Here is a 25,410-nt window from a genome sequence, read left to right as displayed (position 1 = left end):
AAAAGAGATCTCACTTGGATTTTGGTTTTGCTACGGTTAAAGTCTGAGAGATACAGGGGCGCCTGGGTGGCCCAGTCGGTTGAGCGTCCGACTTCGGCTCAGGTCATGATCTCATGGTCTGTGAGTTCGAGCCCCGCGTCAAGCTCTGTGCTGACAACTCAGAGCATGGAGCCTGCTTCAGATTCTGTGTCTCCCTCTCTCTCTGCCCCTCCCCTGCTCATGCTCTGTCTGTCAAAAATAAACACTAAAAAAAATTAAAAAAAAAAAAGTCTGAGAGATACAAAACTAACCATAAACATGTCAGGGAATATTGGCAAATATTTTCAAACACTTGTAATCTGTCAAAGAAGGGCTATGCGGACCCACCTGACTCTTTATTCTCAAACAACAAAGGTGCAAAGAAATGTCGGGAGAAGAAGTTCTCTGAGAGTGCCCATGTTCCCATTCATCCAGCTACATTTGCCAAGACACAAGGTAAGAGAAAAGGCTGAGGGCTTACCCCCCATCTAGCAGACTTATTGGGCTTCTAACATCAGGCTAGTGGAAGTAAACAGTGCCCATTCGGTAGCTAACAGAGGTGGGCTAGATTCAGAACCCAACCATTTCTCAATGAGCAACCGTAAGGGATGAGAGAACTTTTCCCTCTGGGACAAAGGCTAGAGTTGCTTACTGCTTGCTATAAAAGCAGTGGATACTCCAAGTTCGGTATCCTTCTCCTATAACAGGACTTCCTGCATCACAGACATCCACCTGCATCTTCAGCATCACCTCTGTGGTACTTCAAGGAAAAAGGAATAGTCACAACCTACTCTTAAGGTGTCAAGAGTCATAAAGGCCTTAAACTGACCCATGAGTCTCATTGTCTGAGCATCCATGAAATAACAAACAGGCTAAGTGGTTAACTTTACGGTAAGTTAAGATCAAATTCTAGACCCAACAAGAAGCTGCACGGCAAGCGGGGAATCACCTGAAAAAGTAATAAAGCTTGCAACAGGGCACACGGTAGTGACATATTTAATGTTAACCGCCCAGGGGCCAGAACTCCCTTAACTCATAAAAACCAGAAAATCAAACTCCAGAAATTCTAAAGCAATATAATGTGGTATATGAGAGCATACACCTGAATCCAAATCCCAGATCAGCCACTCACTGGATCTGAGACTCTGGGCAAGTCACCTAACCAACCACCTCATGCCTTGGTTTCCTCATCTATAGAATGGTGGCAATAATGATACATACCCCAGAGCATTACTGTTATGAGAATTACTGAATGAATTTATGCACAGCGCACAGAACACAGTAAATGCCACATGAATATTTGCTACATTACCACCAGCTCTAAAAATTCAGTGATTCCATAGATCTTTATACAATGCCCATTATCCTAACTCTTTATAATGCAATCTTCCTGTATAGGATATACTGTTCAGTGAAAAAGTCAGGTGGGAAAAAAAATGCATATAATTAGTTACATTTTATAAAGAAAACGGAGAAGTTCGTATATAAATATATTTGGTTACATTCTTCAAACAGAGAAACACCAAAAACTGAAAGAAAAATGGCTATGTCTGAGGTGTGGGAGGGAAAAACAATGATAAGTTTGGAAGCCAGAATTCTCAGAACATTCCTGTTCTGTAGATGTGACTTTGACACCATGTAAATAGTTTATGTAATTATCAAACAAAATTATCTCTTAAGAAGTAATCTATAAAAATCAAAAACAAAATGGAACATGTTTAATTGTTCACTGAATTCAAGTCCAAACCACACAGAGAAAAGCCATTTTTTCAATGATATTTAAAGATAGTAATTCACATGTCCCTAAAAGGATATACCTTGGGGCGCCTGGGTGGCTCAGTCGGTTAAGCGACAGACTTCAGCTCAGGTCATGATCTCACGGTCCGTGAGTTCGAGCCCCGCGTCGGGCTCTGTGCAGACAGATCAGAGCCTGGAGCCTGTTTCAGATTCTGTGTCTCCCTCTCTCTGACCCTCCCCGTTCATCCTCTGTCTCTCTCTGTCTCAAAAATAAATAAACGTTTAAAAAATTAAAAAAATAATAAAATAAATAAAAGGATATACCTTAAGGACAAAACAAACTGCAAATAAATAAATAAATAAATAAATAAATAAATAAATAACATTGTTTCTGGTAATCACATAGCCACTTTTCCTGCTTTTCTTAATTAAATTCTACCCAAATATAATAAAAGGGTTGAAATAAGGAACTTTCTCTTAATAGAATTTTTTGAAAAAGGAATGAGAGCATCTGAACATCCCCACTATGTAGAGACCTGACCATCGATGGCTGTCAATGACACAGAAAGAGAAGGCCGACCTTATGTGTCTCATTAATAGAAATACACATCATCACCTATGAAGTATTTCTTACAAAAAAAAAAAAAAAAGAAAAGAAAAAGAAAAAGAAAAAAAAATCAAACATGAATCAGATCAGTCCTTTAGAGCTAACAACCAATTTACAAAAAATACAAGTGGGGGACAGAAGAACATGCTAAAAAAGCACCATCCAGCCTGTACAAAACTACAGGGCAGATGATTCAACTTATTTAACCAGGCGGGGGGGGGGGGGAACCTATAGATTAAAGGGGACCTAAGAAACAAGGCAATTAATTGCAAATCATAGAGCTCTTTGGATCTAATAAAGTGTGTGTGTTCTTTTTTTAAAGAGGCAATTGAGAAATTTAAACACTGAGTACATAGGTGTTAACATTAACAAATTATCATCAGAGCTTAAGGCATGACAGTAGTATTGTAAATTCTGCTTCTATAGAGTCCTCATCTTCCAGAAATAAACACTAAGTATTTACATACAGAATGATTGATCTAAAATTTCTGAAACCGTACATCTGACACAACCAAGGAGAAGGGAGACTGGGTAGGGACAGATGAAACAAGGCAGGCAACGATGAGCATGCTGAGGTCCACTCAACTAGCCTTTCTACTTCTGTATGCGTTTCAAATATCCCATAATAAAAATCAGTTATTCTACCAAATCTCAGCTTTGGGCCAGACACCATCAGTGGACAGACATTATGTTCAACTCTGATCACTTCCTTACTAAGGGATACAGACTTGAGACAAGTAACTTCATTCTGCTGAGCCTCAGTCTTCTACTCTGTGAAATGGCTATGATGCAGAGGGAAGGAGAAAACTCATTTCTGAGTGCCCGGCACGGGGTATGCACTCTTCCAATGGGGGCTTTCCACCACCCAGAGCTTTCTAAGGCAACACCACAGCAGGCAGCAAGCTACAGAACCGAATCCCCCCCCCCCCCACTTTAAAGACCTGCCTAGTGAGCTCGTGGATTACTCGTTCAATCGTCTCCAGCAGGAGTGATATTCTTAAAAGAATATGCTCATGTTCTGTGTGGTGAATAGCAATTTCCACCATCTACACACACACACACACACACACACACACACACACACACGGCTAGGTGGCCTCTTTTGGGCTGGCCCTATGTGATTCACAGGAAGTAAAACACTGTCTCCCAGCTGCAAAGGCTCACCCGTTTTAAACATGCTTTCTTTCCCCAGACATCCAGCCTGGAGACATCAGGGACATTGCCTTCCTTTCTGAGCCTGGGCGAGAGGCTTTGTCAAGTCACTTCCTTGACCAGATAACACATCACATCAGGGAACGGCATTTGACACGGATGAAAAATGAAGTTTACACAAGTTCTTGCTTTGAGAACATGTGCAACGTGGTTTCTTTTCTCCAACAGCAGCTATGGTTTGGAAGACGGCGTGTCTCTGCAAGGCACTGAGTCACTACTCACACTTGTAAAATATTCCTGAGCACATTTGGTGAATATTTTCCAACTGTACATACACAAACGCATGTGTAGATTCCCATAAGCCTGGAGCTTCATCCTGCCCTCCCTGTGTTTCAAGCTCTTGGTTTTTATGGCAGTTGCTGATAGACTTTGCTGGGAAGCAGAGGAACACATCCCTTGGAGAAAGAAGTGGCTCCAGTCCCCATGCTGTCCCTTACTGGACAGATTATCAATCTCTATGTCCAGATTTCCTTCCATAAAATGCAGACAATAAAACCTAAAGGGTTTTTTCGAGAATCACGCTGGATAAAATACATAAGAACTTTGCCCAGTCTCTGGTCCACAGAATGTGCTTCATAAATGCCTAATATTATTACTCTCATGGTCTGATGCTAGGTCTCATCCATCCACGTACCACCCCCCCAGCACCCTGCACTGGGCTTGACATAAGGTAAGCTCACAATATTTGTTAAATCAATGCATGAGTGAAATGGAGACGATTACATTTAACCTGTCTCTATTTGTTAAAAAGGGGTCAAGTGGGGGCAGGCGTGGGTGGCTCAGTCGGTTAAGCGTCTGACTTCAGCTCAGGTCATGATCTCGCGGTCCGTAAGTTCGAGCCCCGCGTCCGGCTCTGTGCTGACAGTTCGGAGCCTGGGACCTGCTTCGGATTCTGTGTCTCCCCCTCTCTCTCTCTGCCCCTCCCTGACTCATGCTCTGTCTCAAAAATAAACACTAAAAAAATATTTTTTAAAAAAGGAGTCAAGTAACTTTAAGTCTCTCAAAAATATATAGTACTATTATCTTAAATATCAGTGAGACTCGTCAAAGATGGGCACACTCATCCAGGTGAGAGGTGCTGAGGGCCTGGCCTGAAACAACTGAGGCAAATGAAGAGAGGGCAGGGGCCAGACTCCAGAGACCTTCAGAAGCCAGGATCAGTAAGAGGTGGTGGCTCTTAAATGCAAGGGGAGGGAAGAAAAGGGCAGGGTGAAACAATGACAAAGCAAATTTGGGAGAAAATTTAAGGACGTGAATTTTGCACTTCCTGGGATCAACACCACCTTAGGACACCCAAGTAGAGAACTGCCTTTTTTTTTTTAAGTTTATTTTTTGACAGAGCGAGAAAGAGGGAGAGAGAACAGGGGAGGGGGAGAGAGAAAGACTGAGGATCCAAAGCAGGCTCTGTGCTGACAGCAGTGAGCCCGATGCGGGGCTTGAACTCACGAACCGGGAGATCATAACCTGAGCCGAAGTTGAACGCTTAATCCACTGAGCTACCCAGATGCCCTGAGAGCTGACTTTTAACAAGGCAGAAATAGATTGCACACAGATGTTCATAGCAACACTATTCACCATCGCCAACCGGTGGAAGCAATCCAAATGCCCAATGAGGAATAAACAGATAAACAAAATGTGGTATACGCACACCAGAGGATATTATTCAGCTTTTATAAAGGAAGGAAGTTCAGACACAGGCTCCAGCATGGATGAACCTTGAGAACATTCTGCTAAATGGAAAAAGCTGGCAACAAGAAGACAAATACTGTAGGGACTCCACTTAGGAGAGGTAATGAGAATAGTCAGACCCCGTAAGGACAGAAAGCAGAATGGTGGTGACTGGGGCTGTTTCCTGGGTGAAGAGTGTCAGTTCTGCAAGACGAAAGTTCTGGAGAAGCGCTGCACAACAATGTGCCAACAACACTACTTAACTGTACATTGTTTAAAAAACAGGTAAGATGAATTTCAGGTTATGTGGGTTTTGTTTTTTTTTTTTTACAATTCAAAAATTAACAACAACAACAACAAAAAAGCTTGGGGCACCTGGGCGGTTCAGTTAAGTGTCAGACTTTGGCTCAGGTCATGATCTCTCAGTTTGTGAGTTCGAGCCCCACATAGGGCTCTGTGCTGACAGCTCAGAGCCTGGAGAGCCTGCTTCAGATTCTGTGTGTGTGTGTGTGTCTCTCTCTCTCTGCCCCTCCCCCCCTCAAAAATAAACATGTTTTTTTAAAGGTGGAAATATGAATCTGGAGTCATGAGCCAGAGGCGCTCCCTACTCCCCGTCTGCACGAACTTGGTGGCTCACGCCCAGTCTCTGACCTCTGAACCCACCTTCCACTCTGCCAGGTAGGCCAATAAGAGACGGTCATTTGTCTGCAGACCTCCAACAAGCTCGCAGGACAGTGAGGATGAACATATTCTGGGAGGAGCATGCAGCTACCTGGACATCATGCCCTTAGGAAAGCGCGAGAGGCCTCTACCCCTCTCCGATCTATCGGGAATTGCAATATTTCAGCTCACGGTCTCTGTTCTTTAATACTTCTTTCTCACCGGTTCCTCCATGATCCACGAAGCCTTTTTTATTTTACCTTCTTACCATTTTGGTCCCAGCTGTGGCCGAGTGAGATATACGTACAATCACTCCTGACTTGCGGAGCAAAGCAAGCCAGCTTGGCCAAGCCTGGGAGTGAGGGAGAAAAAAAACAAACAAACAAACAAACCCAAGTCCAAGTTGTGTAAGAGCAGTGACTGTATACCAATTAAAGGCTGCGGGGCCTGAAATGTAAACAAAACCGTCTGCTGAGTGTCTGTCACTTTACTACGGGGAGATTGTGAAAACAACTCACGTGGTTCTTTCGTGGGAACAAAGCTTTATCGGATGAGAGTTTTTAACAATTCCCACAGAGAAGCCAGGCCCTGAGTCCCCTATGGCCATCAACGTCTCCTGGCTGAGACACTCCTCACCATTCCATACTTTACTGCTAAAATCAGGAATAATTTTATTAGAGGGGAGAGAGAGAGGAAGAGAGAGAGAGAGAGAGAGAGAGAGAGAGAGAGAGAGAGAAAGAGTGCGAGCATACTCCCTCTGCCTCAGTTTCCTCATCCGCACAATGAGAATGGTAACCCTTGTCTCCCTGGGCTTTAGGAGGAGGGAGCGGGAGACCACAGGCAAAGCACCCCATTCTCTGTTGTGTAGCAGGGACACCAAAGAGGACGGCTAGTATATCCCGTGTTGCTACGGTCATTATTCAAACCCCCACGTGCTTGACGCACTTGTCCAAATAAGCAGACAGGTGTTAAATTTTCTTTGTGACCACAATCGTTCCTAAAATTAAACACTTGCTCACAACCAGTAACAAGGTGGATATTAAAAAATAAAAAAAGCACCCATGCAGGAGACATTTTGTTCTTTATGCTGCCCCATGGCTTCTGAGTCTTGTCTTCAGCCCCAGAACCACAGGCGTTAATGCATGCATAAGCCAATCCAGCTGATCCGGCTGGATCAAGGTAAGGTTCTTTCCCCCGTGATACAAATGTACCGACTGAGGCTGGGGTAGGGGAAATAATTTAGATCTAATAATAGACACCACTGGGTTTCTAAAGGTTCCAAGTGTCCATACACAATTTTAGAATCTATCAGATCCTTGCCGGGCTAATGAGGCCTCTTGCTGGGAATCCAAATTCCCTTTGTAAACTCCATTAACAGCCCATGAGGCAGGTGGGAAAATATGAATGTTCTTACGGTAATAATGCCTTGGGCATAAAAGGAGGCACTGGGAAATCGCATCCACTTGTGCCACATGCTTAGTTAGAACATTAGAGATAAAGGGAGAAAAACATCTCTTCTTGGAGAGAGCTTAGGATGTGCCCAACCCCGAAACCCTGCCTGCCCCCTGCAACCCCATACCTGAACTAGGCGGCAATGGGAATTGGCAAAGACAGAAAGGGGGTTTCTTAAATGCAGCGACTATCCCAAAAAGTGTGGGGTAAAAAGTTTTGCCCATGCTAATTTTGCCAAGTTCATTTGTGTCCCCAGATGATTTTCTGGGGTCCCTCACAACTTTCTGCCTACTTGTTTGTCATTGCCCGGGAGAATTTTTCTTAGTAAGAACGCATGGAAAGTTTTGACTTCGGGAGTTCAGATTCCATTATGAACCAGTGCATTTTTAAAATGTTTTTGCTTTCAAAGCAAAAAAAAAAAAAAAAAAAAAAAAAAAAAAAAAAAAAAAGCTGATTTTCCTATCTGTGCATCCGTGCAAAACCAACACAGAAAATTTGCTGAATATTACCCAAAACACCCACAGTTAGGCCGAAAGAAGGGATGGAAAATTTTAGTCCCAAAGGAATTTTTTTTTTTTGGACCCTGGAAGCACTGGCACAGGAGGAGGAGGAGGGCTTGGAGGGCATCTCCTGAGTGGCTGGGAACACATTCTGACTTTTCACCCACAGTTGCCTGACTGATGCGAAGATGCCTCCTGTTGGAGGTACAGGGGCTCCCCAGGGAGCGGATCAAGTTGACAGCGGGGCAGTCCACAGCATTCCATCTGTCACTCCGCACAGCCCATCACCTCGACTATCTTGGTTTATCTTACCCCAAGTCGCCCAACCTCACGGTCTGCCCGTCGTAAAGACTTTATGGGATTCTAACCTTTTTTGGATCCTGAACCTCTTCGAGAAGCCAGCGAAAGCTTCCCCGCAAAAGCACGCACGCACCTCCAAATAATTTTAGAAGGTCCTGGATCCCTCCCCTCAAGCACATCCGAGAAACTCCAGTTTGAAGCAGCCCCGTTACGTAGCCCCCAATTTCTCTTCACACTCGTAAGGCAAACTCCTGAGCCCCAGCTCTAATGTCTACACCTAACTTGTTTATGAGCGCCCATCAGCCACCTAACGCGTTGGTGCGTTCGGAGGTTTGTCTGCACAAGGGCAAAAATAAGCACATGCACACGCACACGTCTCGGCAGGAATGAAATAGCAAAGCCAAGTCCCAAATGGCACGCGCTCATTTAGCCTCCTGGCCCTTGACGATACGAAGCCAGTGCTGGGAGTGAAGGCAGGGCCAGCGATCACACTCGCGTCAAGGAGCCAGGATTGGTCAGCCTTCTTCCATTCGATAAGCAGAGCACCGAATAATAAGCCAACATGCTGGCCACTCTCTCACCTCCGTAAGCGATTTGCTATTAAACACTTACTGCTCCCCAACAAAGCCTGCCTGCCAACAGGTTATTTTTAAACACTTTGTTTGTTTGGAGTGGTCAGGGAGAAAGCGGGGAGTGGGGGGGGGGGCATTCCTTTTGGTTTCTAGGTCTCTTTCCTGCAACTTAAAGGCTAGGAAATAATGAAATGAAAACCTGAGGCAGAACTTCCAACCTAACCCTTTTCATTGACTGCATAGGGTTAGGTGTTGTTCAGGTCTTCAGGGCATCGTAAAAGAGCTAGCTCTCTGATCAGAGCACAGCTGTCCTACGTGGGTTTCCTTGCACAGAAACGCTATCCCCATCAGAAGGTACGGGGTCACACCTCAAGAGGAAAGCAATCCAGTCCAACTCTCGCCATGACATGACTGGGCAGTCAAGCCCGTGAACTGCAAATATTGTACAGGATCATTTCTGTGCTAAAGGAACTGGGATTCCAAGGGCTAGAGGCTCACTTCCAGCAGAGCTGGATCCAGGCAGTCGTCTTGCCTTCTCTCCCCCGGATCTACCTTCCTTTGCGAGGTCTTCACTCCTAGGTCAACTTCCCTGCATGTGGCAGCAATGACAGACATTGGAATCTCTGGACATAAAGTTTTTACAGCTAGCAGTCCTCCAAAAGAAAGTGGCCTCTGTCTCTCTCACTCTCTCTCTCTCTCTCACTCTGAGTCCATTTGTCAAACCTCATGGTAGGCTTTGATTATCACAATCCTTGGGCCAATCCTTGTACATGGGAGCCCTTCTCTATGTCATGGCCAGCCACGCCTGGACCACATTATCATGTCTGCAGTCCTCGTTGGGGAAAGGCAACACTCGGTCACGAAAACGAGGTGCTAGACAGGCGAAAAGCCAACGTCCACAACAAAGACTCTTGCATGAGGCCTAACACAAGAATCCCCTAGCAATGAAGAACTCACTTTGCCCTGAAGAGGAAGGCCATTAACCTCTAACGCCCGTGTTAACAACAGCAAATCACAACCCTCTACAGAAACCAAACCCTTCCCACAGCTGCTCTCACTGAATGCCTCTTGCAGGTCAAAGGAAAAAAAGGAGATAAAGCGGAGATTATTCTATGTCGGAAAGAAGTAGTCTGCAAATAAACTAAAGAAAAGGAATATGCAGGTTATTCAGGAAAATAGCTCAGAACCTTTTATATTTAAAAACAATGCCTGTGTTACAGTTGAAAGGAAAAATAATATCAATCCTCTTTCACGAGGCAGGTGCAGTAAGAGGTTGATGGTATAGAAACAATGTGCCTTTGCAGTTCTGAAGGAAGGAACCCGCCCCGACCCGACCCTGCCCCATGCACCTGCACCTTCACCTTCCCCACGAATCTTCTCTAGGTCTGTCTGGGCCTCTCTGGTCTTACATTGGGTCATCAAACACTTGAATGCTATGCTCTAAAATCTCTCAGCAAAGATGTTCCCGCACACACAGGAAACATCCACAGGCCCCAACTAGCCCCAAATGGTATTGGTTTCTACTCCCTTCAGGAAACTCTTGGGGAACAGATTTCTTCATCCAGACATTCTTAGCTTGGAAAACTGGTTGAATTTCTTTTCCATTCTAGGATTCCCATGCTCATGAGGCAAAAGGCAAAGCCTCAGCTGGAATAGCATCCTGAGAGGCTCAGCAACAGCTCTGACTCCTTCCTCTCTTCCAAACTGTGTCCTGTGTTTGTGCAAGAGTCCCCGCCCCCATCCCCAACCCAACGCCCAGATCACCTGCGATCACAGTAGATAACACTATTTATTCTGGCTGTGGCATCCATGATGTGCAACTTCTTCCCTTACCACCTAGCTTCCTTTCTTGTTTTATTTGCTATCCAAAAGACAAATGCAATTTGAGATGGATGATGTAGAGCCAAGGGTCCAAAATGGCAAGCCACCAACGTACTCGAGCTGGCTTCTGTGTTGGTGACCCGCGGGAGGATTTGGAGAGGATGTCAACGAGTTGGCAATTCAGTCCACTTGCAAACTATGGATTTCCGATCACTCTTAAAAATCCGAAGATTTGGCAAGACTGACTCTGTACTTGGATGAAGAAAGAACCCTCAGTTCCTCAGCCTCCATCTATGGTCTGCTTTTGTCATTTGCTGGCCGAGCCCCTGTAGCACTTAAGATTTCTACCCTGGGCAGAAGATGTGGCCCGGGGCTGACAACAAGGGCACCCACACTCCTGGCCAGCCCAAAGCATCTTTTCATGGCACACTTGTGTCTCACTTACTTATCTTCTGGAAAAAGTCACAGCCAGGCCAAAGGGCTGCCTTCCAATTCACATGGGATCACGGCACTCACCCAAGCTTTTAAGTCTTCGGCAAATGTGGACGGATGTGGCTCAAACCACAAAGATGTTCATCGTTCAAATGACCAACGAGCACATTCCAGCATTTCTAGATTATCAAAATACCCTATAGTTATCTTTGTGATAATTAACACAATAATTTCACATATAATTGATATATTACGAACTTTACAACAGGTCCATTGAAAGTAGGTTTACATGTATAGTAAGTAGGGTCTTAAAAGACAAAAGAAAAAGGCTGGAAGGAAATATACCTAAATATCGACAATAACTTTCTATAGGTACCCAGATTAGATATTATAGTTTCTTATTATATTTGGGGTTTTCTCAATTTTACTAAAGTGAGAATACATTCTTTTGAAAAACTGAGCCAATATCAAGAAGCAAATTAGGAAGTAATGTGTCAAAACCGAGAAAGCCAACCAATACATCATGTTGTGGTAATGGGCATACGCTAGGGTGCCTCTGACTTCGGATGAACCAGATCGCCTGCTGCCTGGGGCCATGCTAGCACTTTAGGTACTTTGAGATGAGCCACAGGAAGGGGTCTGCAGGCAAAGAAGAGCCCTGCTGATTTAATGCAGGACTGAAGAGGTTGCTATTCTTAGATCTACTAGGTGGATTACGTCCCAAGCTGAAAATCAGGATCCAACTGCTCTTGTCAAAGACCTGCCTGTGTGTTTCAGTAAGTCAGTCACTTATCTCACGCCTCACTTTCCACATCTGGAAATGGAGATGATAGGACCACAAAAAAAGAACAGGACAACATTTATTGATCTCCACCACGGACAGGGTACCTGATGCAAACGATAGCAAAGCAGATCCCTGCAAAGTAGACCCCGGCCTCTTTTTACTGCTAAGGAAACAGGCTGAGGTTAACCAGAAAGGTGTCCAAAATCCTGGCGGCAGGTCTGAAGGGGAGAGCCAGGGTTTGAATCTCAAAACTGTCAGGCTCCAGAGCCCACACTGAGAGTCTCGTCCAAGGTCACCCAGGCAGAGAGCACAGAAGCGATTCCGTGAGCCACAGGGCATGAATTATGAGCAGCTGAAAATGAACAAGAAGCACCTAGCAGCCCAGGCAATATGGAAGTACCAGATAAGAGCCCCTTGCATGTTTCCTAGCGCGTTGCTAAAACACACCGAAAATGGCATGTGACCAGCAGCTGGGGAGAGGGGGTGGAACACAGCCAAAGCAAATTGACCAGTGTTACAGTGCCATTTATTTTAGAAAAAGAAATTAATGAGGGAGACTTCAATATCAATGAAGTTGCAAGAATATAATGAGTTATGCTTGCTCCCACAAGGGAAAGCTTTTTAATTATTTTTTTCAGATGAACTGCAGTCACAGTGTATTTGATCCATACCCGACCCACACTCTTTGGAGAGTTGAAACACGTTTTACCCAATGTCAAGTTAAAATAAAAACTCATCAGAAGCAAAATAACTCTGGGCTCCCAGGGCTCCGACGAGAAGTTTGGTTCTCTCTGGCTGCCGGCTGGTATCATAGTGACCTTTGTACTGAACAAACACTTGGCAGATGAAATCTGAGAATAATTCTCTCTGCATCAACTGGAACACAGTGGGCTCCACTGGGTCTCAATACAAGCGATCAAAAAACATGACACATTTGTGTCTAATACATGTGCCACACAACTCAGAGCAATTGCTCTGTGGATTCGGGCAGCCTGCAAGGGCTCCATTCTTCCTGGGAATTCAGAAGGCTCTCACGGGGTTCTTCTGGAAGAATCCCTTTCCTCTGGCCAGCCTCCATTCCACCTAAAGACTTCTCTCTGTCTCGGTGTTCTCCCCACGCACACGCATGTGTGTATCAGTGTTGCATGTGTGCCTGCCTACCAAACACACTCCCACAACTCAAACTGATCTGGTTTCACCTTGATCCCGTTGAAAACACGGTGCACTTGTATTAAAACTGCCCAGAACTACACACACACAAACGAGTACACATCAAAACTGGCAAAATCTGAATCAGCTCCACAGACGGTACCAATGTTAATTTCCTGGTTTTGATATTGCATTTCAGTCATGCTCCGTGTTACATTGAGGGAAACTGGATGAACAGTATGGGGGACTTCCCGGTACTTTGCAACAACTTGTGATTCTAGAATGATCGCAAAATAAAAAGTTGTTTTGTTTTTGTTTTTAAGCTACATCTTCAAATAATTTCTTGAGCGCAAACATACACACACACACACACACACACACACACACAAAACAACGCAGTTCCTTATTTAAAAAGTTTGGGCAAAAGACCCAAGGGTCTTGGTTTAGTTTGGTACTGATCCCCTCAGTACCGGTTATGGGATGGATCACATACCCCTCCCCGCCCTGGACAAATTCATGCTGGGGCGCTAACCTCCAGTACTGCAGTACATGACTGCATTTGGAGATAGAGCCTTAAAGAGGTAATAAGGTTAAATGAAGTCATACAGGGGGTCCCTAATCCCACCTGACCGCTGTCCTTTCAAGAAGGGGAAATCAGGCCACAAAGAGCCCCCAGGGGTGTGAGCACACAGAGAAAAGACCCTGTGAAGGGAGGAAAAGGAGGAACAGGAGCCATCTGCAAGCCAAGAGAAAGGCCTCAGAGGAAAACAGCTCTCAGGATATCTTGATCTTGGACTTTCCGCTTCCAGAACGGTGAGAAAATAAATTTCTGTGGCTTAAGCCGTCCAGTCTGTGGTGTTAGGTTAGGACAGCCTTAGCGAACTAACACAGGACCCACATCCTGTACTCCTCATTCATCTGGTTTCGTCCCCTGGGAATGAGCCCCCACAGCATCCATCTTCCACAGGGAAACGGCGGCTCAAGTGTGGCAGGAAAACCAAGTCAAGTAAGGAACAAATGTCCTGGCACAGAAGAGCTAAATAGCAGGTTAACTCCTTCCCTACCCGGCGAGGCTGGTGCTCAGCTACCTGAATTATCAACACATGGAAGAGAGGGGCACCTGGGGGGCTCAGTCAGTGGAGCATCTGACTTTGGCCCAGGTCATAATCTCACAGTTTCTGAGTTCGAGCCCCACATCGGGCTTGGGGTTCAGTGCAGAGCCCCCTTCTGATCCTCTGTCTCCCTCTCTCTGTGCCCCTCCCCCACTCACACTCTCTCTCAAAAATGAATAAAACATTCACACACACACACACACACTCACGCGCACACAAAGAGAGACAACAAGTCTTCCGGGGGAGGCCCCGGGGCACAGCCAGTGGCAGCTTGTGGGCAGCTGTAAGGAGACAGATTTCTAACCCAATGGAAGTACAATCACCTAATGGCTATCGTGGTTCAAAAAGGGAATCATCAGCGATGTGAGGGGAGGGCCCGTGCATCTCAGAAGAGAGGGAAGCAGAAGGCGGAATACGCAGCCGCCCCTGTCTGGGAAGCACCAGCTCTAGTCTGAAGCCACCTCTACTCAAAGCAGTGAATGCTCCACAACCCTGTCCTGGACTGTGAGCCGGGACCACCCTCCCCTCTGCCTCCTATCCCCACACTTTGGGCCAGGGCACCCACTCTCCCTTCCGATCGCACCTCTCCCCTCGGCTTTGAGGCACGTTGCTCTCTTCCCTCCTGGCTGGCTCCCAAGAGTTTTACCTCCTGAAGACCTCATGCTATGTTGTGGCAGGCCGGACTTGTACCTGACCCCCTGGACCAGCCACCAGCCCTCTCCCCCCGCCAACCCCAGCCTTGTGACACATCCCAGACGTACATGGAAAAACCCCCACCCTCAGACCACAAGTCCAGCTAAGTTCTCTTAGACAAGTCATTTAACTGCTCAGAATCACAGGGTCCCGTCTGCCTTCTTGACAACAGCAAACACTTAAAAACAAACAAACAACAAAGAAAAAAAAAAACTATGTCCAATAATAGAGAGCATTAAATATTACAGTACCGATCCACAAGAGAATGTTACGCATGCAGTAATAACATCACAGAAGAATATTTAGTAACACGGGGAAATGTGCATCAAATATTAAGAGAAAGATGTTTATTTTAAATACATTTTTGGTAGAAGAACATACCAATCCAGAAAAGACCTTCTGTAATCATAGGGCTAAGACTAATGATTCCTTTTTAAGTTTATTTATTTATTTTGGGGAAGAGAGAGTGTGTGCAAGTAAGGGAGGGAGGGGCCGAGAGAGAGAATCCCAAGCAGGCTCCCCACTGTTAGCACGGAGCCCGACTCAGGGCTCGAACCCACAAACCCTGAGATCATGACCTGAGCCGAGATCAAGAGTCGGGTGCTCAACCAACTGAGCCACCCAGGCGTCCCAAGAGTAAGGATTCTTTATTCTTTCTCCATACTTCCAAAGTTGTCAACGGTGAACATGTGATACGTTGTAACTAGGAATAAAGTTATTTAAAACATCTCTACCACTCAGGTCACCTTTTTCTTCCTCAAAGAGGACAAGGTTGCAACCAATTGCCATAGCAACCTAATGAAAGGACATGGTGAGTCCATTACATTATCCTACTTATTCCTGCCTACAGTATGTCTTGCCAGGCTTTGAACTTGAAAAAAAAAAACAGAACAGCTAAGAAAACTGGGCTAATGGAGGGTCACTGAGGAGACTCCTGAAAGGTCTATTCTTGGACCCTCATCAGGCCCCACATCGAATGGTTTCCACTGCCCCCCTGGCCCTTCCATCCATCTAGGAAGAAAGAATGCCATGTGCCACCCACAGTTCATTGTCTAGCTGCGCCGTGAGCTTGGCTTCCACCCTGTGCATTAGTGAAAAGCCTGCCAGTGGAGTCGTGTTCCCATTCAGCGGGTTTTGTCCCCTGGTAATGAGCTCCGTTGGCTCCCTTTCCCCACGCTGGAAAGGGGCAGCCACAGACTGGTGACAGCCAGAGAAGCCCCTTGTGAATGGCCCTTCGAGGAATCCAGAAGCTTGGCAGTGGCTCAGCCACAGGAGTCCAGAGCAAATAATCATTCCAGGGGACTGTATCGGCTTGACTCAAGATGGAATGAATGCTCCCATCTCCCCTGCATGAAGAGGTCCTGGGCGTGGCCATAGATAACGTTCATGGCACCAACTGGCGACGTGCAACCCAGAGGCAGGCCTGGCCACCAACGGCCTGTGGCTGAGACTACATGGTCATCATCCCCTTCCCCGCTGACACCCACAGGAAAGAATCAGCTATGAATAAGTCTGTATTTTACAAATGGAAGTCTTCATAATCCTTTCCATCTCCAGCCCACACTCACATTATTAGGCATATGACCAGATGGCGGGCTGTGAGCCTCTCTCTCTTAACCAGCTTTGCAGGAGCTGGAACCAGGGGACACACGTGCTATTCAACAATGGGTGTGCATCCACACGCACGCTCCCAGTGCCCTCAGACTCCCCTCCTCTCTATAGGCAGTATGTAAGGCCATAATTCATCAGTCCCTTTCAGTAGGTTCCCCAACATACTTCCTCAAGCTTTAAGTGGCTTCAGGAACTAGCTCCCCATTAGAGGAGATAAATGCTAAAATATCCTCACGGTCACAAACACTTTCTTATGTCCTATACAACCCATGAATGAACGAGTTATACTCTACATATACTGTGGTCTTCCTAAACTGTTCCTGGAACAATCCAAAGCTTGCATGGGATAAGGCAGCCACCCATTGAGGCCAAACTCTGCAGAAGACTTACTCTTTCCTGCTCCCTGGAAACACAGACCCATAAAACCAGTTCAGAGACAGTCAGAGAACCCATCTCAATGGCCACATGTTTTGGAATTTTCCGGATGGACCAGTGCCACCAAGATGTCCATGCACCCAGTGGACACTTCCAACTCTAGCTATCACAGAAAGAAAATGGTACCCAAGTAGAAATTTCCCCGAAACATTCTTCCTAACAAAGACTCATGGCAAATCCCATGACGTGGCCTCAGAACTGGAGACGGCCCTTTGCCTCGAATGGTCAGCCCCACCACCCGCCTCCACCGCCCACACACAAAACCAAAGCGCTTCCTCATCCTACTGCTCTGTGCACCAAACCAGGCCCCAGCCAGTGCAGGAAAAGACCCCAACCTAACTCAGCAGAGAGACTTACAAAAGAGGGTTCTAGGCCTCTAGGAGGAAGGACTCCGGAGAATTTTTTCTGCTTGATTCTGTCATCAGAGACAAGAACTCCGTTTTTCATTCCCCCATTTCCTCTTCTGAGCTTTATCTACTTACTGTTAACTGCTACCAGAAAACATCTCTCCCAGGGTCTTAGGATGCCATCAGTCAAGTCCTAGACCAATTGTCTGGCTGGACCTCAGGAGGCTATCTGGCTACATGCCATGACCCACGTTCTAGTCTGCGACACACTCCTTTGGGATCGCTGTCACTCAAGCTTCGGAAGTAACAAAGTGTAAATGACATCCCCAGGACCCACCCTAACCATAGGGGGAGAGGGTCTGGCCATCGTGGGTTGGGAAGTCCCCTCTCCCACGTCGTGTTCCACAGAGAAGTCATGACCAGGCTCCAGCCCTAGATGGAGAGGCACACGCTTTCCATCCACCTTTCTTACCCTGAGCCCGTTCACAGAGAACCGTGAACTTTTGCAGCACAGGTTTTCAACAAAAGCATTTACTCCACAGCTGGGACAGAAAGTCACGGAGGAAACCCGGCATCGAGCCGCGTAACTGCTCCAAACCCTCCTAGCTCATCAACAGTGGAAGCTGCCCAGGTAGAGAGCTTTCCATCAAATTCTGCTCCAGTTCTAGCTTAACCTCAACCTGTGTGTGATCATTAACTTAATACTTCAAAGCACAGTGCTTCAGGAGGGAAAAAGTTTCCACGGGTAGAAAGAATTCTGCCAAAGCTGAGCGCTCAGGGAGTGGGGACAAGTCTTAGTAATCCACACTTAGTAAACAAGGGATAGAGATGCTCGCCAGGCCCTCAAAATACAAATGACCTTGCCACGGTGCCCAAGAGCAGCGAGGACCCCATTTGTTGCAAGAACAGCTCACATGTGGAGGTTCCTTAACCCCGTAACCTATGAGGGGCTTCCAATGTGCCAGTACAAAGTAACAGAAGCTATTACGGTGTGAAATTTAAAATGCACACATACCTTCTTTTTTCCCTAAATCTCCAGTTCCTGGCACACCCCCCATGCAGAAAGTTACCAGAAGTCACCAACTCTGAAGGATACCAAATGCTTGGGGGGGGGGGGGGTTGTAATCGTCTCTTTGAACTTCAACAGGACAATGACCAGAAGATCAGTTTGATTATTAAACACTGGGGCTTCCAAGGTGTAGACCCCAAACAGACCTCGGTGGCTAATGCCAGATGGCTCAAAGTCCCCATACCCATAGCAGATTAATACGTGTTAACCCTTCCTGACCACGTCTTCCCACGTCGAGCTTCTTCATGCCGGAGCAAAGCAGGACCTCCAAATCTGCCGCACACGGTAATCACCTGGGGAGTCCCAGTGGCACGGCAGACCAACTACACCGGATTTCCTGGGGGTGCAACCCAGGCATCCCCATTTTTCAACCCCACCCCCTGCAGATGTGCAGTGACGTCGGAGAACCATTAAGAAGCTCGGGGGGCCCACCTTGCCTTCCTGTCAAGGCGCCCCTGCTACTAACAGAGCATGGACCACAGGGGAGCGAACCCGGCACCACCACAGCTCCTACCTATGTAGAGCGAGGAGTCCTTCCTCCGCACGTGGTCGTCGATGTAGGAGACGCCCAGAGGCTGCACGGGGGTAGCACCGATGCCCAGGAGCACCTGGGCCCCAATGAGCAGCAAGTACATCATGTTGGTGGCGGTCCGGCTGCGGCAGATGAGGTCCGGGTCGGGGCCCTGGTCGCCGCCCGAGCCGTTGGCGGCGCAGACGTCGCGGCCCTCGGCGCCCCAGCGGATCTCGCCCGCCTCGTACTTGTACTGGTGGGTCAGGAACTCAGGCAGCGCCGACAGCAATGCTCCCAGGGCCATGACGATGCCGCCGCAGCCGATGAGGCGGGGCCGGTGCCCGCGCGCCCCGAAGTAGCTCACGAAGAGGATGAGCGCCAGGTTCCCGATCTCGAAGCTGCTGGCGATCACGCCCACGTCGGCGCTCTGCAGGTTGAACCTCCGCTCCAGGGTGGTCAGGACGCTCACCTGCGGGGTGCAAAACGAAATCTCAAGGCCAATGCTGACGGACACGCCACCCAAGCGGAAGCCCCCTCCGGCCTCGGAGTGCACCTGCCGGGCCGGCCCTGGCCGCTGAGCGGTTTCCACAGGATGCAAAAGTGACTTAAGCGACTTAACCCCGAAGAGTCCTAAAAATGTTTACTTAGTATGATAGCCCCAAGTCGACGGCTAAAAGAATTAACTTTCCCAGCTTCCCCAATGGCAAAGGAAGGTGTCTTTCTTGGCACCTGTTCCATTCCTCAAAGGTTCTGCCTATATTTGGGAATCACAACTTCCCCTTCCCGACCCGCACCACCATGTAGCAGGGCTCATGAGTCCCGGAAAAGCCCTGAAGTACGTCATTACACGCTCCCAAATATATGCTATTTAGAAAGTCCATGCTGGGAGGGCACAGAGACCATGGGCTTTTTACTAGGTTAGCAAAGCACACCGGAAGAAAACAAAATGAGCCAAAAACCTAGTTGGCAAAATGGATATGCTGGATTAGTTCATTGGGATAATCATTAGCTCGGTTTCCTTCTGGAAATTTACAACATACATTTCCCTAAAGGCCACCAAGTAAGCACATCCCTGACCTTTCTATGCACTCACTGCAGCCCCTCCCAGGCCTCTTGGATGGAAGATTTTTAAGGCTTTCCCCACCCTTGTATTCTTGTCTGCCCTTCATTTGTTTAACAAATATTTACTAACTTCTCCTGGTGGCTTGGAAATGTCCTAGGGGAAAAAAAGAGAGAAAGGGAGAGAAGGAAGAAAGGATGCCTGGCCTCAAGATGCCACCTAGCAGAAAAGCAAACATGCACAACTAAAACACGAAGTGACTGGATCTTACATTCAGGCTGCAACCATCACATGACTGGGGGGGCAGGGAGGGCAAGAGCAGATGCATTATTTTAGGGCTTGTGAGGTGGAGAGAAAATGCAAATGGCTTCTACAGGGGGTATTATCAACAAGGGTCCCTGTCCTGGGAGGTCTCATAGCCCTAGCTGGGCAGGAAAGAACGCTCCAGGCAAAAGGAACAGTGTGAGCAAAAGTCATGTGGCATGATTTAATAACAGAATGGAAAATGGTTGGAAAGGTGGATGGGCACCGGATTCTAAAGAGTCACAGATGCCACCCTAAAGAAATGAGACAATCCCATGCAGTGTGGTGGGGGAAAATGCAGAGTATGGAGGGGGGAGCACCCGATTTGAATTCCAGCTCTTACACCCTTAATTTGCTCTAGGATTTCGGTCAAGGTGCTTAACCTGTCCAAGCCTGGATTACTGTGAAACCTAAAAAGTAACATCAACCTAGCAGGATGCACACAAAGATTGGAAATAATGAAAGGTCTGTTAGCACAGAGCCGTCTTTCCCTACGTAGTGGGAGCTCGTAGGCAGAGCCAGGACTCTGGGTTCAGAATGCGTGGGTCCAACCCAGCTGTGACCTTGGGCAGTTCACCAGATGCTTTCACTTTCCTGTCTATAAAATGGGGATAAGAGTGCTACCTCTTAGGGCTGATGCCAGAAATAAACACCCTACAGGTGTAAATGCTGGGAAGGGCGATCTATAAACCACTGTCATTTATCAAGGGACATCAGAGAACATCAAAGGTTTCTACAGTGGAAAAGATGCCAGGTGTGGCCACGGTGTGACAAATGGATGGTGGAAGAGTAAAGAAAGGAATGTCAGCAAACTTGTAACGAGAAAAGAGACAAGGAAAGGCCTGAGTCCATACAGTGGCAAAAGAAATGGGCAGAACTTGAGAAACTCATCTTCGGAGACGCTGGGCTGTGTGTTGCTAAGAAATGGGAAGGAAAGTTGTGTGGATTTAGCCTTCCTCCAAACATATAAATATGTGCACCATTGTCCACGCATCCACAGCCTCTGACCAGGCGCATGCACAGCTATACCTAGAAGGATTAGCATGCCTTTATTTGCCTTATGAAAAAGAACACAAGAGCCAAGTGATGGATTCCTCCTTCCCTCCTTTTCAACCCCACGCGTTGAAACAGCCTCCTTTAGAGACTCTTAAAAACTGAGAACTGAAGGCTGAAGGTGGGTGGGTGATGGGTATTGAGGAGGGCACCTTTTGGGATGAGCAATGGGTGTTGTATGGAAACCAATTTGACAATAAATTTCATATTAAAAAAAAAAGAAAAGAAACAGCCTCCTTTAACCCAGTGGTTCTCAATGCCGCTTTTAGACCGGAAGCACTTAGGAAAGGATTTCAAATGCCTGGTCCCTCCCCATGTTTCTGACTCAGCTGGTCTCGGGGACAGCCTGGGCCCCAGGATTTTGTTACAGTCCCCAGATGGCTTTGGTCCAGGGTGCACAGCACTAACGCAATGGCACCCGCTACTGTGGTCTTTCCTCCAGCACTGGCCCTGGGGGCGAGCCCTGCAGAGCCACGCTCTAACACGGGTACTGTGACAGGACAGCTGGGTACCCGCTCTGTTGCCCACATTGCAATTCGGATTCCCGTTTCCACCTCACTTTCTAGGCAAGTCAAAGCCAGCTCGCAACTCCGACAGCCCTAACTACGCAGCTAGATTATTTTCCCAGCACCAAGTGTTTGCACCTGTCGAGAAAAGAAATTTATTAGCAAGTCTGGTCTCCTTAAACTGACTTTCAAATACTGCCAAAGAAGTTCTTTCCGGAAGCTCTGGGTAGGAAAAACAAAGGCTTCATTTATTTACTCCTTTGCTTTGTAACACAAACACGCATGAGAGAGTACGCGCTCTAGCCACGCTTATGATAGGTAATGCCGCGTGGAGTGCAAAACACGACAGCCTACCTGCCTGGTGGGGGGGGGGGGGGTGGGGTGGGGAGCTTCACCCAGGCCTTCGTGCTGAGTCTTGAGAGATGCCCAGAAATAGAGGAGGAACACGTGTGGGCACACTGGAGTCATCTCAAGCAGCCTGGTGGGGTCTGGAGCCTGGTGACCTCCACCACGGGCGGAGAGGACAGCAGAAGCAGGAGGGTGGACAGGTGGGAAGGTTGGAGCGGAAGCCGTTTTTCATTCCTGCCATGAGGCTTAATGACATACATATTAGGCGGCAGATCTCAAACGTGACAACGGCTCTGTTCCGCCAGGTGCACCCCGTCATAAAGTATCACACAGGTGCAGACATTTCTGATGACAGATAAGGATGGTGAGGATAGAAACAGCTGTGGGCCAAACGAAAAATAATCAGCTCTTCTACAAAGAGCGGACGTCTGTGCCTGCAGCTCCTGTCCTGCTTCGAACCTGCTCTTTGCAGAGCAGCCCATGGGGGTGACAGGTCTTTGCCTCCTTGACCTGTGGCCCCTCACTAGCCTCGGCCATGCAAACATTCTGAAAAGGTGCTTTGCAAATTAGATCAGAGGCAAATGTTTTCACTCACTTAAAACACAATTTTGAGAAGATGGACTAATTAAGTATGCATGAGGCCATAAAACCCACTTGTGGCTTTTATGTGGCAGCAAACAACCCAGCAAGGAGAAAGATGCGTGCTAAAAGGAACAACTGTCTTTACTTAATGGGTAACAGGACTGATGGAAAGCGTCTTGAATCTCTGGGAGCATGTGTTCGAAATGCAACTTCCCAAACCCTGAGAGGAGACCCAGAGAGGAGCTTGAGATTTTCTAAGACTTGGCAGGCTCTGGGAGGGGGGGGGGGGGTGTCTCAGATGCCCAGCTGGGGCAGAAAACGACCAAGACTCCAGGTGTCCTCACCATCAATCCCCAGCTGCAAGCTGCTCAAACCTCAGAGGCAGTAAAATCCCCCGGAAGGGTATCACTCACTGCCTGATTCCAACCTCCGAGTTTCTGATGCAGCGGGTCTGGGGTGGGGCTGGGAATTTCTAGCTCTCAGCAACTCCCAGGTGGTGTCGATGGTGCTCCGGGGACCACGCTTTGAGAACCACTGCTCTATCCTCAACAAACCTACCCTGCTCAAGGTTGAAGAGTTTCTTTTGTTAAATTAAATACAAATCACAAGCACTCTCTCATTTTCAGTTCATAGGGACATACTCACGTGGGAAACTGGGGTTGCATTTTGGGGGAGCTCACCCCTTTAGGGTACCCAAGGCACACTCAGGCCAACCGCAGCTGTAGCAAGTCCCCTCAGGCAGGAGGTACCCAGAGACCACGGCCACCTACAGATGAGCCCTCCCTCACCTTCAAAAAGTGCCGAGGGTGTCAGGAACTCAGGGAATGAGAAGCTCTTGGGATCAGCAGCCAAGCGTCAGGACAGCCCCCAGGAACCTTCCCAGAGGTCTGTCGGCTTTCTTACTCTGGCTTAGGGCGTGGCCTGAAGTAGAATCACCTGGGGGGGCTTTGGAAAACCCAGTGCCTGCCCCACCCCCACCCCCAGGACTCTCCCGTAATTTGAGGGAGATGGGCCCCGGCGTGTGTATTTTCAAAGCTCCCAGTGATTCTAAGACACAGGCGGGCAGGGGTCTGTGTGTGCACAGACACGCCGTATGGACACGGCAGAGGCGTTGCACCTGCACGGATCTTCACACCACACAACACGCTCCTCTGGGGGCAGCACGGGAGCAGGGAAGCCTGGAGGTCCTGTCTGCCTCGGACGGCACTTGGCAGATCCTGCCGAGCCTGTCTGCACATCAGGGCAGCGGGGATAACGATGCTTGCCCGAGCGAGCATTAGGAGGCCACGCCTCAGGGCTGCCAGCACACAGTAGGTGCACATAAAAACGCTGCCCTCGTCACTCGTGTGCATGCTCTGTGTGACTCCTATTCCAGAGTGCCCGCTCCGTGGCAAGGTGCAAGAAACAGAACTATGAGAGACAGTCCCTACCCCGTGGGATTTTATAATCTGGGGAGAGCAGAAAGCAGCCACCAAAGAACACCACAGCCCACCATACGGGGGGACAGAGTGGCAGAAGGTTCGAGAGAGTGAGAGCAGGTGTTCGGTGGCATGAGAAGGAAAACATATCTAGGATTCTGGGATGCAATAAGGATGAACGGGGGGTGGTGGGGGGGGGCGGTCACAACATTCCAAGAGCAAAGATCAGTGGGGCGTGGGCGGTACAGTCCAGATCACCCTGGGGTAAGTCGCGGTGGGGGAGACCTTTTGGGCTCAGGGCACTGTGAGGAATAATCAGAAAGAAAACAACCTTGAAGGCCAGACGGAGGGTCTGCCCTTGATTTGGAGGTCAATGGGGAGCCAAGGGAGGTTCTTGAGCGGGAGCAACATTATCCAGGCAGTGAGGCATAGCATGGAAAGAGGAGAAATTGCCCTGGCAGTGATGTCAGCAGTACAGGCGGGTAATGAGGCTTCAGCAGGGTAGTGCTGGCAGAAGGTCAGAGGGCGCCCATGGGAGAGGTGCAGGAGCAGGGACACAGGGCAGAGCGGGCAGCTGAGGAGGCCTGGAGAAAGGAAGGTACAGCAAAAGGACCTCGCAGGGGGGTGGTGGAGGGGGGGTCCTCCTCTGGCTGGAAGGAGCCCGTGAATGTGGAGAAGACCCATCTCGAAGCACTTCTGTCGGAGGGGCATGGGATGTGAGAGCACAGCAGGCTGCCCCGAGGAACTTGGAGGAAGCCTCGCCCTTGAACTCTGGTGCCCAGCAGCAGGGTCCAGGTCAGGGACCAGGTGCAACAACAATGCAGGAGATGTCAAGCTCATGCTGAACTGTAGTCACCTAAAGGACATGTGGTCCCCTTGCAGGGATTCCTGAACAGGGATCAGCACTTTTTTTTTTTTTTTTTTTAATGTTTGTTTATTTGTGAGGGGCGGGAGGCAGACGGAGAATTTGAAGAGACAGCTGGATTCAGGGCTCAAACTCCTGAACCATGAGATCATGACCTGGGCCGAAGTCGGATGCTTAACCGACTGAGCCACCCAGGCGCCCAGCACACTTTTTCTGCAAAGGGCCACACAGTAAATATCTTAAGCTTCCGGGCTACACAGTTCCCATAGCAACTACTCACCCTGCCGTCTTGGCACAAAAGCAGCATCCATAGGCAATATGGAAACGATGGATGTGGCTGTGTTCCAATAAAACTTTATTAACAAAAACAAGCAGTGGGCTGGATTTGGCCACAGGCCACAGATTCCTCCAACTCCTTGGTCTACCGTTCTCTGTCAATCCAGCTTGGGAAATCACGTTATTCCTACGTCTGCCAGTAAAAGCGCTGGCCCTTTACAACAACTTTGTGAAGCATTCCTGCTGCTGGCACAGAAAAGTCAATCTAGGCAAGTCTTTAATGCAAGCTTTTTAATTCCGTGAAAGTAA

At 48.0% G+C, this 25,410-nt stretch overlaps 1 protein-coding gene across 5 annotated transcripts in view; it reads right to left on the bottom strand.

Moving 5' to 3' along the window:
- The window catches only part of SLCO3A1 (solute carrier organic anion transporter family member 3A1), a 311,321-nt gene that overhangs the window by 227,321 nt on the left and 58,590 nt on the right, over positions 1–25,410 (bottom strand). For all 5 annotated transcript variants that reach the window (XM_043554755.1, XM_043554759.1, XM_043554758.1 and 2 more), the window contains exon 2: positions 18,694–19,159. In XM_043554755.1, coding sequence (XP_043410690.1) covers positions 18,694–19,159 — 466 coding nt within the window. The remainder of the gene's footprint in view (positions 1–18,693; positions 19,160–25,410) is intronic.

The sequence above is a fragment of the Prionailurus bengalensis genome, chromosome B3, assembly GCF_016509475.1.
Source record: "Prionailurus bengalensis isolate Pbe53 chromosome B3, Fcat_Pben_1.1_paternal_pri, whole genome shotgun sequence".
Lineage (NCBI taxonomy): Eukaryota > Metazoa > Chordata > Mammalia > Carnivora > Felidae > Prionailurus > Prionailurus bengalensis.
This window is presented reverse-complemented; position numbering and strand designations above follow the sequence as displayed.